Genomic DNA, 13,165 nt, shown 5'->3' on the forward strand with positions numbered 1-13,165 from the left:
AGGTTGTTATTACTAAATCATAAGGGTTTATGCTAATGTGTATTTACTCTAGAATTCTAATCTCTTTGTTTGTACATGAGATACTATACATTCATCATTGATTTAAAATTCGATGATTATTGTTGTATAGAATTAAACATGTTCCCTCCATCTAAATTGATGACCTATAATGTAAATTAACAACTTATAAATTGAAGTAATTATTATTAAGGAATGAATTATCTTTTACAAATCCAATTTCCTTTATCACCTAGCAATATACTTAAAGGGAAAGAGAAGTAAGAACAATGGACAAGGTAGTTGAGTTGTTATAGTGAGACCATATGCTATGATTGAAATTCATCCTTATGCAAACCTCTTGAGCATTTGAGCAAGGAAGCAAATGAGGGGACATCGTCCTTGGTGACAAGTTTTCCCAAACTCAAGAAAGTGAATGGCTGCCTGGAGAGAAGCCTCAATCGCCTGGTTCTGGTGATTCAACTAGACTCGGTTGTAGAAGATGTCACGTACTTGAGCAATCATGCTTTGATTTGCAAATTCATTGGGCTTCGCATGTTTGCTATAGTTTTCGAATCTTGGGCTCGACAGACCTGGAACCTTGAGGGTGACATGAAAGTAATGCTGGCAGCCAATAACTACTTTTTGGTAGTTTTCTCTTCCATGGCTGACAAGAACATGGCTTTTCAAGGGGGTTCATATTTCTACAATTAGGTTGGTCTCTTCATCAAACCCTAGCATGTGGGGTTTAATTCTGCTGATGGGCTTCCTTCGAGGGTTCTTGTCTGGGTTCGCCTTCCACAACTTCCGCTTGTGTTTTGGAGTTATGATATCCTGCATATGATTGCTCTCTTGCTTGGCAAGCTGATTGGTTTTGCTCAACAAACTCTAGATAGGAAGGTAATTGCTTATGCCCAAAATTTTATTGAAATTGATTTTAATAACCCTCCACCAAATTTTATGGAGTCGTTTTGGATCCTCTTCTTGTATTCAACAACTCGATTATGAAACCCTACCTTTTAGATGTCGAATTCATCAGGAGTATGAACACTTTCAAAGGAAATGCCCTCGGTCCAATCAGGGGGCAGCTACAACTCATACTTCCTCTATCTTCGCTCCTAAGTTGGATAAGGGGAAGGCTCCCTTGTTAGATGGGGCTGCAGATGAGGGATTTATTCCTGTTAAGCCTGACAATAAGGGGAGAGACTAGAAGAGAACCCTTAAGGGCAGGCAAATGAATGGGGCTTTTAGTCGGTTTGAAGTGTTGGAGGACTTGGTTTAGGAAGAGGGGATTCCTGTTGAGTTATCTTCTGGTGCAAAAGGTAGAGATACCGAATTGCACAACATCCCTCATGTGGATTTGTGGAATACTCAAAAATGGATATAGATGTCCCCTCCTAGGTTTTTGATGCACTTGAACCTAGTGGAAGTTTAGTTTTAAAGGATGTCGGGGCCTTAGATGCTTCGACTCCTCAGGGGTAGAAAGCTTTGGATCCTTAGAAAATTGCAAGGGCTTCAGAATTGTTGGGGTTGCAACAAAGACCACATAAAAAGGGACCTTCAGAGAGATCATCTTGGCTAGGATGCAAGGACCAGGAGAAGATGAAACTAATTGGGGAGATAATGGAAATGGGGCAAGTAAAGACCGTTTACTCCCACTTTTTTTTCAATCTCATAAATGATTGTTATCTCTTGGAATGTGAGGGGTATGAATAACATCCCTAGACAAAAGGCTATTCATGAGATGATCAGTATTCACTCGCTTGATGTTCTCTTTATTTAGGAAACTAAATAACAATAGATAGTATGATGGATAGAGCTTCTAGAATTTGGACTTGTGGTTTTTGTCAATTTGTTAGAACCCAATTTAGCTTTAGAGGTGTGGCTTGTTTTTGGGAGTTAAGGGGGTCACAATTTGATGGTGTGCGAGTTGCTCATCTATTTCTTTGGTCGCCTCTAGCTTGGATTGGGGTGAAACCGTCTCTTCACTAATGTTTATGCGCCTACAGGTTATCTTGGCAAACTTAACTATGGTCCCATGTTTGATATGTTTGGTCTTTTTTTCCTTTTCCTCCTTGGATCTTGGTAGGAGACTTCAATGCCGTCTCATGTCTAGAGGAAAAAAGTGGTGGCATTGGCATGCTTGATAGCATGTCTGCTATGGTTTTGGAATCTTGGGCTTGATGGACTTGGAACCATGAGGGTGACATTGAAATACTGTTGGCGGCAAATAACTACTTTTTGGTAGTTTTCTCTTGCATGGCTGACAAGAACAAGGCTTTTTAGTGGGGTCCATATTTCTATAATTAGGTTGGTCTCTTCATCAAACCTTGGCATGTGGGTTTTAATTCTGTTGAGTTGCTTCCTTTGAGGGTTCTTGTCTAGGTTGGCCTTCCACAACTTCTGCTTGAGTTTTGGAGTCCTGATATCTTGCATATGATTGCTCCCTTGCTTGGCAAGTTGATTGGTTCTACTCAACAAACTCTTGATAGGAATGTAATTACGTCCGAACCTATGTTGAATTTGATTTGAATAACCCTTTACCATATTCTATGTGTAGAAGGGAAAAAAGTGAACCACTTTGATAGGCGGATATCAACCTCTCGTGGACTCGCCAATCGGCCTCTCCACCCAGGATGAGCACAAAGCATAGAGCTATCAGGTGTCTCGTAGATAACACAAGATAATTCATAGAGATCTTTTGAGGACCTCTGTTAGCTCTCTGCCCGAGGACACACGTGCGGGTTGTGGACAACAGCTTTGCGCTGGCATCCTATACGGATAGAGTACGAAGTTACGTACAAAAAATTAAATGTTACATATACGTGTTCCATATGAGGTAAAACTAATAAATATACAATAGAAAGTAGAAAGCGACTATAGATATTAAGGAAAAGAAATAAAAGAAGGGAAGGAAGTAATCTCATAGTCGGTCCACGAATGAAGCTTCCAACAAAGCAACTCTTCTCCAACGAAACTTGCACACAAACTAGAAAGGAAAGTTGTTGGGGCTGTGTTTAGAGGTTTGCCACAATCAGACCCCCCTTTTGGCGTTTCCACCTCTATGGACAGCCAAATACATAGATGGATAAAACCAATAACAAAATAGAAAGTAAATGCAATAAAAACTATGCTAATGGAGATAACAGAGATAAGAGAAGAACTCCCCTTCCACACCCAAAACAGAGAGCTTGCTGGATGAAGAAGATGAAGCACAACCCTCCTCAAAGTGTAACGATGGTGGTGAGAGTCTCAAGCACAAAGAAGAGCCAAGAGGGCTGGAAAGTATGACTAGAGAGCTTCAATGGAGTCCATGGAGAGCATAGAGAGTGATTTTGATGTTAGAGATGCTTGAATGAGTTGCTAGAGAGCCAAAATGAAGCAAGAAAGGGAAGATAAGCATGTTGGGGATGAAAGAAATGTTGGTGTGATGTCCCCATCTAGACAATCAAAACATGATGATGCCCGCTTTAAAATAGAATTTAATAATAAATAATGATACAATTAAAATATATAAATATATATATTCAAATAAATGAATAGAATGAACTAAATAAAATCTTAATGATAATAATAAACAAGATTTAATATATAATTTATATTTATTAAATATTAATATTAATTTCATATTTATCAAATAATAATATAAATTTTACAATATTATATTATTTACAAAATATCAAAGCAATTAGAAAATAAATATAATAATAAATAAATTCAGAAAAACAACTATTCAATAAAAACAATATATAATAGAATAGCAATCACCTAAACAATAAATAAAGTTAATTATTAAATTAAATATAAATAAACTGCTGTTGTCAGAGATTGTCCGCTCACAATAGACAGTGATATTCAGTAATGTAATCAAAACTAATGCAAATTAAATAGTTTTAAGTTTTAACTACTGATTTTCATCTCTTTCAACTAATCGATATTATAACATTAAGTTGTAATGATCAGCACTTATATCCTCAATATAATCACAAGCTATCAATGAATGGACAATCAGTAATAGGATTAATTTCCAATTAATAATCATAATAATAAAGATTTGGTTCGATCATATATGACCAACCGTTCCATATACAACAGTTAGCATATGATTAATAAGCATTATGGAAGGGTTCGATAATGAATAGAAGTGTCTTCTTATTGCCAAAGAATGCCAACCTTTCAGTTTGGGCGATATAAGAATAAGAACTTTCCCACTCCATTCAGGGGAAGGGAAGGAGTTGGACAGACTAAAGTGGAGGGTATCCACTAGTAGATAAAAGATTTCTATTTCACAGTGATAGAAGAGTTAATAAAAGACAACGATCTAGTATTGCAAAAGCATCAAGTCATATATCTGAAAAGACGATTACCTACAACCAAATCATCACCATTGCAAATACTACATCAATTAAGCAATCAGACTGAGCGAATCAGCAACAATGTAATTCATATATATTATACGGAAGATATGTGGGACAGCATATACAATCTGATCTGTTACAAACACCATTCCATATACACCCAGTAATCGCAGGAACATCAGTCGGTATACATATTACGATACATTCTTCCGTTAAGATTAAATATGACCGCCTTCATGATAAGGGGATATAGAACTGGACATCGGAAAACAGCAATTCATCGTTAGGAGAATTAGCATCATACATATATACTTGCTTATACTCAAGTATAAATCAGAAATAACAATAAATCACTCCAGGTGATAGAAAGACATTCACAGTATATTCTCCAATATTAAATCAGATGAAGGCCAGCGTCAGATTGAATTTCCAGATCACCTAGCACAACTAATATCAGATATAGCAGAAATAATCTTACCAATAGTAAAGAGATGCAGTTTATCAAACTAATACAAGTCTCTTACCTTTACTAAAAAGCCACAATTAGTCAGAGATGTGTATGGTGAAATTTAGGAAAGACACACTACTTCATTAATGATTACAGTGTCACAACTCTAAGGGAAGAATATACGACACAATGCTGTAGAGCAAAAACGTTGGAGAAGTCATAGTCACATTTATGATCGGATTTTGAGTAGAGATATTACCATATTTAGGATCGGCACAAACTAAAGGAATCTACCAAGATAAGTTCTACTCTCTAAATTATTCTTAAATTTGAAATTCAACATTATAATGAAATATATTAAGTTTGAATTAAGTTATGTTTATTAATATATTACAATTCTTATTTCAGTTTAAAATTGATGTCCCAGGGCTGAATTTTGGTAAATCCTGGAAGGGGACATTACAGTTGGTGGTCGTAGGAAGAGGCGTTGTGAGCTTTGCCAGTCGCAGGCATAACGCTTGAATGGCAACTTGTGGATTGGAGATTTGTGGGACACTAGCGCAGCGTGTGGATCTCTCTGCGGTGCATGGGCGTCCACGAGTCATACAATCGACGAGGTTTAGAAAAGGGACAATTTGGTAAAAGGGCTGTCCAATCAGCATAAAGCGAAGGTGCTTATGTAGTGTGGAATTACATGGGGCGCAATTTACGACACTACACTATGGAGTTGTCTTGGATCGTCTTCTTGGATTCAACAACTTGTTTATGAAACCCTACCTTTTAGATGCCAAGTTTGTCATGAGTATGAACACCTTCAAAGGAAATGCCCTCAGTTTAATTAGGCGACATCTACAGCTCATACTTCCTCTATCTCTGCTCCTAAGTTAGATAAAGGGAAGGATCTCTTATTAGATGGGTTGGTAGATAAGGAGGGATTTATTCCTATTAAGCCTCACAATAAAGGGAGAGGCTAGAAGAGAACCCTTAAGGATAGGCAAATGGATGGGATCTTTAATTGGTTTGAAATTTTGGAGGACTTGGTTTAGGAAGAGGGGGTTCTTGTTTAGTTATCTTCTAGTGCTAAGTTGTGGGGAGATCTTGGGACAAAGGGTAGAGATAACGACTTGCAAAACATCCCTTAGTTGGATTTGTAGGATACTTGGATCGATATAGATGTCCCCTCCTAGGTTCCTAATGTACTTGAACCTAGTGGGACTTTAGTGTTAAAGGATGTTGGGGCCTTAGATGCTTTGATTCCTCAGGGATAGGAGGTTTTTGACCCTAGGAAAAGTGCAAGGGCTTCACAATCGTTGGGGTCACAACAAAGACCACTTAAAAAGGTACCTCCAGAGAAACCATCTTGGCTAGGATGCAAGGACCAAGAGAAGGTGAAGTTAATAGGGGAGACGGTGGAAATGGGGTAAGTAAAGACCGTTGACTCCCACTTTTTTCCCAACATCATAAATTATTGTTATCTCTTGGAATGTGAGGGGTATGAATAACGTCCTTAGACAAAAGGCTATATAAAGATTGATCAGTAGTCACTTGCCCGATGTTCTCTTTATTTAGGAATCTAAATTAAAAATAGATGGTATGATGGATAGAGCTTCTAGAATTTGGACTTGTGGTTTGTGTCAGTGTGTTGGAGCTCAAGGTAGCTCTGGAGGTGTGGCTTGTTTCTGGGACCCTAGGAAGGGGGTCCCACTTTGGTGGTGTGCGAGTTGCTCATTTATTTCCTTGGTCTTTTTTAGCTTGGATTGTGGTGAAACCTGTCTCTTCACTAATGTTTATGCTCCTACTGGTTATCTTGGCAAAACTCAGCCATCTCTTGTTCCTTTTCTTCCTTGGATCTTGGTAGGTGACTTCAATGCGGTCTTATGTCTAGAGGAAAAAAAAGGTGGCATTAGCAAGCTTGATACATCTGCTAGTCTCCTAAGGGATAATTATGAGCTTTTGAATCTCTTTGATGTGAAGCCGAATAATGGTATCTTTACTTGGAACAATAGGCGATGTGGAGAAAATGCTATTTTAGAGAGGCTTGATAGGTTCCTTGTCTCTTGTTGTTGGATTGCAGATAGGCGGACTACTAACTTTGAGATCTTGGATTGGAGGGGTTCTGATAATTGTATGCTTAAATTTTCGGTTGTTTCATTGAGGTCTGCTAAGAAACCCTCTTTTAAGTTCCGACTTATGTGGCTTTGTGATCTCTCTCGTTAGGACTTAATGCACAATTGGTGGATAGAGGGGAGGCATGTTCATGGCACGACCATGTATTCTTTTGTGAAAACAGAAATTGTGAAATATAAGCTTAAATGGTGGTATAGAGTTTTTGGAAGCATAAGTCCCGTATTAATTGGTTGCAAGAAGGGGATAGAAATGCTTCTTTTTTCCATAATTCTATCAAAGCTAAAAAGAAGTGGAAATTTAATTACCTCTTTGGATTCCTCAAGGGGGGCTCAACTTTCTTCCCTCGGTTAGATCTCCCAGGAGGCTTTACAGTTTTTCTTAGCTTTGTTTACTGAGGACTCTCCCCTTGGGCATTAAGATGAGAACATTTTTCTGAACTGCATTCCCTCTTTAGTTTCTAATGAGATGAATGCAGTTCTCACTTGGCCCATCTTAGTTCAAGAATTGGAGTTGGTGGTTTTTCATATGAAAAAAAGGAAAGGCTCCGGGCCTTGATAGTTTTCCTACTGAATTCTTTCGGGAGTTTTGGGAGATTTTGAAATTGGACCTCCTTGAGGTTGTGCAGGAATCACAAAGAAATAGGCAAATGCTGAAAGCTCTAAATTCTACTTTCCTGATTCTTATTCCTAAGAGGGAGGGTGCTACAACTTTGAATCATTTTAAACCCATTGCTCTTTGCAATATGACTTATAAAGTTATTATGAAATTGATTGTTGAGAGACTTAAGCCTTGGCTGAGGTTGTTGATTTCTGAGGAATGGGGTGGATTTGTTACTGGTAGACAAATCTTGGATGGGATTATGATTGCATCTGAGGCTATTCACTCTATGGAAAACTCCAAGGAAAAGGCCATGTTCATAAAACTTGATATGGCAAAAGCCTAAGATAGAGTCAAATTGTCCATCTTGTAGAATGTTCTTCTATCTTTTGGCTTTGACAAGGTTTGGTTGGATTGGATCGTGAGTTGTGTCTCTTCTACCTCTTTCTTTGTTCTTATCAATGGTGAGCCATCTGAGTTGATTGGAGCTTCTTATGGTCTCTGACAAGGGGATCCTTTATCTCCTTATTTATTTATTATTATGGTTGAGGGTCGAGGAAGATTTATCAAGTCCAGTGTTTGGCATGGTTTGACTTAGGGATAGAGCTGGAACAATAGTTTACCTCCTCATTCTCACCTTCAGTTTGTTGATGATACAACCTTGATGGGTATGGCTAGAATCAATGAAGTTGTGAACTTTAGGAGAGCTTTGGACATTTACTTGGCTACCTCTAGGCAAAAGATTAATGAGGATAACTCGTCTATTTTTTCTTTGACACTCCTTGCCTTCTTCAGAGTGGGATTGCTCAGATCCTAAGGTTTTAGATTGGTTCCTTTCCCATGGTTTATCTTGGGATTCCCCTAACAATTCGTTCTCAGTCTAGGGAGCTGTGGTAGGATGTTATTGACAAGTTTTGTAGGAAGGTGAGCCGTTGGACTTGTAGATGGCTTTCGACAACTGGGCGGGTGACTCTTTTGAAGTTTGTAGTCCAAGCCCTTCCGATCTATAGGTGCTTTGTTCAAGTAGCTCTTTCAAGTTTTGTCAAGGAGTTTGATCACCTTGGTTGTCTTTTTTTATGGGTGGTTAATATGCTTGCATCGAAGTGGAGTCTTGTTAGGTGGGAGTCAGTTTGTAGGCCAAAGAAGGAGAGAGGCCTTGGGGCTTAGGACTGTGGGGATGATCCTAGGCCAAGTTTTAGCTACTAAGCTTTACTGGAGATGGTGTACTTGTCAAGACTAGGAGAGGGCTAGAATTCATACTGTTAAGTACCTTTGAGGGGTGGAAAACAGTGATATTCCTCGCTGCAGTCTTTTAGGGAAGGGTTCTATGATTTGGAATACTCTTAAAGAAAGGGGCTAAGCTTATCAAAGCGGCTCTTTTTTGGATTTGCAATAGGGGATTAGATGCCCTCTTTTGGTATGATTCGTGGGATGGCCATCCCCTGTCATATCCCCTTTTCCTCATTTATTGCCTCTTTGCAATAGTCTACAAGTTGCTTGTTGGCATAAAGTGGAAGACTTCAAAATTGTTTAGAATTTGGGTTTAGTGGAGGTGGTTTGTTGGAAGGATCTAAGGGAGTGGCCATCAAGGGGTACTGCGAAGGCTCTTGGGTTATTTAGAATTGGATAGACAGTTGTTTGGGAGGGTTAGCATTTCTTGGTGGAAATAGGTGTGGAAAATTTTTTATTGGCCCAAATGTAATTTCTTCATTTGGTTGGTTGCCCAGAATAAATGTCTTACTCGGGAGAATCTCCAGAAGAGAGGCATCCAGGGTCTTGTTTGTGTTTTTTGTAATAATAGTGAAGAAGATGCTTTACATCTTTTCTTCTAGTGCCCTTTCTCAAGGGAGATTTGGCACTGTTGGTGGGGGGCAGAATCATGCCCATGTTCATGCTACTTCATTGGTGGAATTTTGGGAAAGCTTGGCTAGGCCTCCAGCTAGGGTCCCTTTCCTCTAGGTGGCTTGGGCTATTTGGCCCTACTTTGATTATTTGGCATCTTTGGTTGGAAAGGAATAGAAGGATCTTTCAGGATATGAAAATGGTGATGATTTAGTTATGGCAAAGGATCCTTTGTAGGCTCCAAGATACTATATCAGCGAAGTGTGACCTTTTAGGTTTAGTTGACCCTAGTGATTTGACTATTATTAAGAATTTGAATATTATGGATAGGAGCCTTGGGTCCTCTGTAGGTAGAAGACTACTACAGGTCATAAAGAAGATCTATCTTGAAGGAAGGTGGCTTCCTCATGGAGTTTTGAAGGTGAATATTGATGGTTCCTCTAGAATGAATCTGGTGCATGTGGGGATTGGTGGGCGTTGTTAGGAATAGTGCTAGTGATGTTATGTTTTTCTTTTCCATCTATAAAAAACACTTCACTAATGACCTCATGCAGGCACTTGCTATTTTGTGTGCAATTGAAATAGGTTATTCCTTTGGTTGGAAAAGGATTATTTGTGAATCTAATTCACAAATTGTGGTGGATATGTTGAATGAGCAACGGTTAGATTGGGGTCAATCGGCAATTGACCCGGGTGGTTAGATAGATTTTGAGTGTGAGTTGCTCTTTGGAATTTGTTTCCTTTTGTCATATTCCTAGAGAGGAACCAAGTGGCAAATTGCTTAGCTAAATGGGCTTCTCAGTGTGGATGGGTGGGATGCTGGTGATTGGGGAGATTTGTCTCTAGGGTGTTCTCTTACTATGGAGAAGTTTGTGGCGGAGGATAGAAAAGTGTAACTGGTTTGTTCTTTGGTCTTTCTCTAGGTGTTGCTTTCCATCGGCTTCCGGTGCTCTTTTCTGGGCCTGTGGTCCTGTGCTGTGTAATTTCTTAATTCTTTACCCCTTTTTTCTAAAAAAAGAAAAAGAAAAAGTGAGGGTTAGAGAATTGATGATAAAGTTTGTAACGAGAGGAGAGGGAAGGAAGATTTGGTATGGATGAACTAATTATGAATTGGTGGGAGTGGGAAAGTGGTAGTCACCCTTTATGAGGAGCTTTTGAATGTCAAAAGGGTAAGGGAATGCATCACAATTTGTCAGGTGCTGCAATTGTTTAAAACTCAAATGGATGTGAGGTGGAGAGAGCTTACAACATTCTTGCCAACCAGTTAGCTTCCTCAATTATAGCATGTAAGCTCCATGGCTCTATATTACCACAATTCATGGCATTAATTGTGATCTGAGAGTTACTATCACAACCAACTTTGTCCAACCTCTGATGATATAACTTTATACCTTTTAATAATGCGATAGCTTGGTTCTGTTAGAATTTCTCCCCATGTCCAGAGCATATTTGACAACTTTTATCTCAAATAACTTCTCCAATTTCTGCCAGACCATGATTGCCTTTAACTGCACTGTTAAATTTGAGTTGAATTGCATCCTGGGGAGGAGACCAAAAGATCACATGATTTTAAGCCAAAACTGAACTTAACCCTTTATTAGGTTTCTTGGTTCTTTTCTAAATAATAAATTTAGTTCTAGTTTTCCAAGTTCTTGCTAGTTTACCAAGTAATTGAAAGATACCAATACTTAAACTTTGCTGTGTCGTTGCCATGTAAGGGTCCAGCTACTATGCCTGTTATGGCAGAATCATATATCATTCATGATCCCTCAGCTTGTATTTTTTCATATTTGGCCCTTAATTCGTAATTTTAATCTGAATTTACCTTAATGTCACCTATCAAGAAATGGAGTAGAGGTAATTTTTTTAGTTTTATCATTGTGATTGGGATCCCATTTTTCTTGATACAGTTATCAATTTTACCACGTATTAGTGGGCTGTTCTTTTTACTTTGTCCTATTCTAGATTTAGGTAATCATGCATTTTGCAGAACATGTTTCTGCATCTTGGAAAAGGCGATTGGCTTATATAAATTTAATGTAATTGGCAAGAGAATACTTTTCTAAGAACTGCAACTTTCCATTGGTTCTGTGTGACTAAAATATTACTGTTATCTGCATTTTTGCAGTCTCTTTTCTTATGATTAAAAGGCATTTAAGAACTATGAGTATAGATACATGCTCTGACAAACAAATGTTGGTTGAAGTTTATATAGATTGGACAGACTAAAGTGGAGGGTATCCACATGCTCTGACAAACATATGGATGAAAGAGTTAATTCCTTTTTTTTCTTTAAATATGTTTCTAAGATGTGAAGCTTGTTTTAAGAAGGTTCATTTAGTCTTAATAACCTTTCGTTAATATCTTGTTTGAAAATTGTGAGTAAAAAATTACTGACTTTGCATTCTGTGTTTCAGGTTGGCTTGGCTTGTTCTGTCCATGCATTCTATTTGGGCGTAATATTGAGAACATGAAGAAAGACATGGACATATCATGGGTGACACCATGTACTTGCCATGCAGTTTGTGTTGAAGGTGGTATGGCATTAGCTGTAGCAACAGCAGTTTTCCATGGTGTGAATCCTCGTGTCGCTTTCCTGATAGGAGAAGGTTTATTTTTTGCATGGTGGATGTGTGGCATTTACACAGGACTCTTTCGACAAGAGTTACAAAAGAAATATCACCTTAAGGTGAATAGTTTACAACTAAATCCTCTTCAGAGATTACTACTCTTTCCGTTTTTTAGTAGGTCAGATAAGATGTTTGAACTTTGTATTATGGAATATGTAGAAATTGCATGATTCATGATGTTGGCAGCAATCTGCACATTTATATTTAACATACGCCATTCCCTTGCTTATTTCTTGCCAAGGTAATTTGGGTGACTACTTTAGGATACTACTAGAATAATTTTCAACTGAAAATGGTATTGGCAGATTTCAAAGCTATTATTCTGACATTTTGGTAAACTTTGTGCAGAACTCTCCTTGTGATCCTTGTTTGGTGCATTGCTGCATGCATTGGTGTGCACTTTGTCAAGAGTATCGTGAAATGAAAGGGCGTTTGTCAGATGATATTGCAATGCCCATGACAATCATAAATCCCCCTCCTCCTCAAGAAATGGTTTCTGAGAACAAGAATCCAAGCAATAGCAATAACGACCAACAAATTAATGTAGAGATGGAAGCATTATGATATTTAAATCAACAGAAGGGGTTAATTTTGTTCAACATGTGAGAGGATGCTTTGCAAGAGCAGTCTGAAATTGACTTCCTATGCTTTCATTTCTTGTTCCTTCAGAAAGGTGGTCTTTCAGAAAATAGACGAAAAATAATAATCCCTAAGGTGGCATTTGACATGATCAGCTAAATTTATTCGTTTATTATTCTAGTTCTAATTTCTTTAATTTTGCCAAATTTGTGGCTTGATTACAGGGAGCTCCCATTTCCCACATCTTGTTGGATATGACAAACAGTTTAAAGTGTAAAATTTCAGAAATTCTTATTGTTGAGGTTTTAACTTTTAATTTGAGAGCTTTTCAGTCTGAAGCAGCCTTTCTGAATCTATTCATGAGTTCTAAAATGTTGTAGTTTCCGGCCTAGAAGTCAAATTTAAATTCACGTATATGATATAAAGTATTAGTATAAATTTTCAGTTTTGTGGAATGTCACAGTCAATGTTATTCATAGTTCAATTGGATATGAAGGGATTTGGTTTTAAAATTGTGGCACGCCACTAATGAAAAATATTTTGTGAGGTCTGGTTTCATTTGGTTATCTTAAGATGGCTTATGTAGT

The 13,165-nt window shown here is 38.0% G+C and overlaps 1 protein-coding gene across 1 annotated transcript in view; it reads left to right on the forward strand.

The window, feature by feature from the left end:
- LOC131071796 (cell number regulator 6) overlaps window positions 1-12,932 on the forward strand; it is a 68,181-nt gene extending 55,249 nt beyond the window's left edge. The window contains exons 3-4 of the mRNA XM_058007754.2: window positions 11,787-12,058; window positions 12,348-12,932. Coding sequence (XP_057863737.1) covers window positions 11,787-12,058; window positions 12,348-12,563 — 488 coding nt within the window. The 3' untranslated portion in view covers window positions 12,564-12,932. The remainder of the gene's footprint in view (window positions 1-11,786; window positions 12,059-12,347) is intronic.
- The last annotated feature ends 233 nt before the right edge of the window (window positions 12,933-13,165 follow it).

This window comes from Cryptomeria japonica, chromosome 6, assembly GCF_030272615.1.
Source record: "Cryptomeria japonica chromosome 6, Sugi_1.0, whole genome shotgun sequence".
NCBI lineage: Eukaryota > Viridiplantae > Streptophyta > Pinopsida > Cupressales > Cupressaceae > Cryptomeria > Cryptomeria japonica.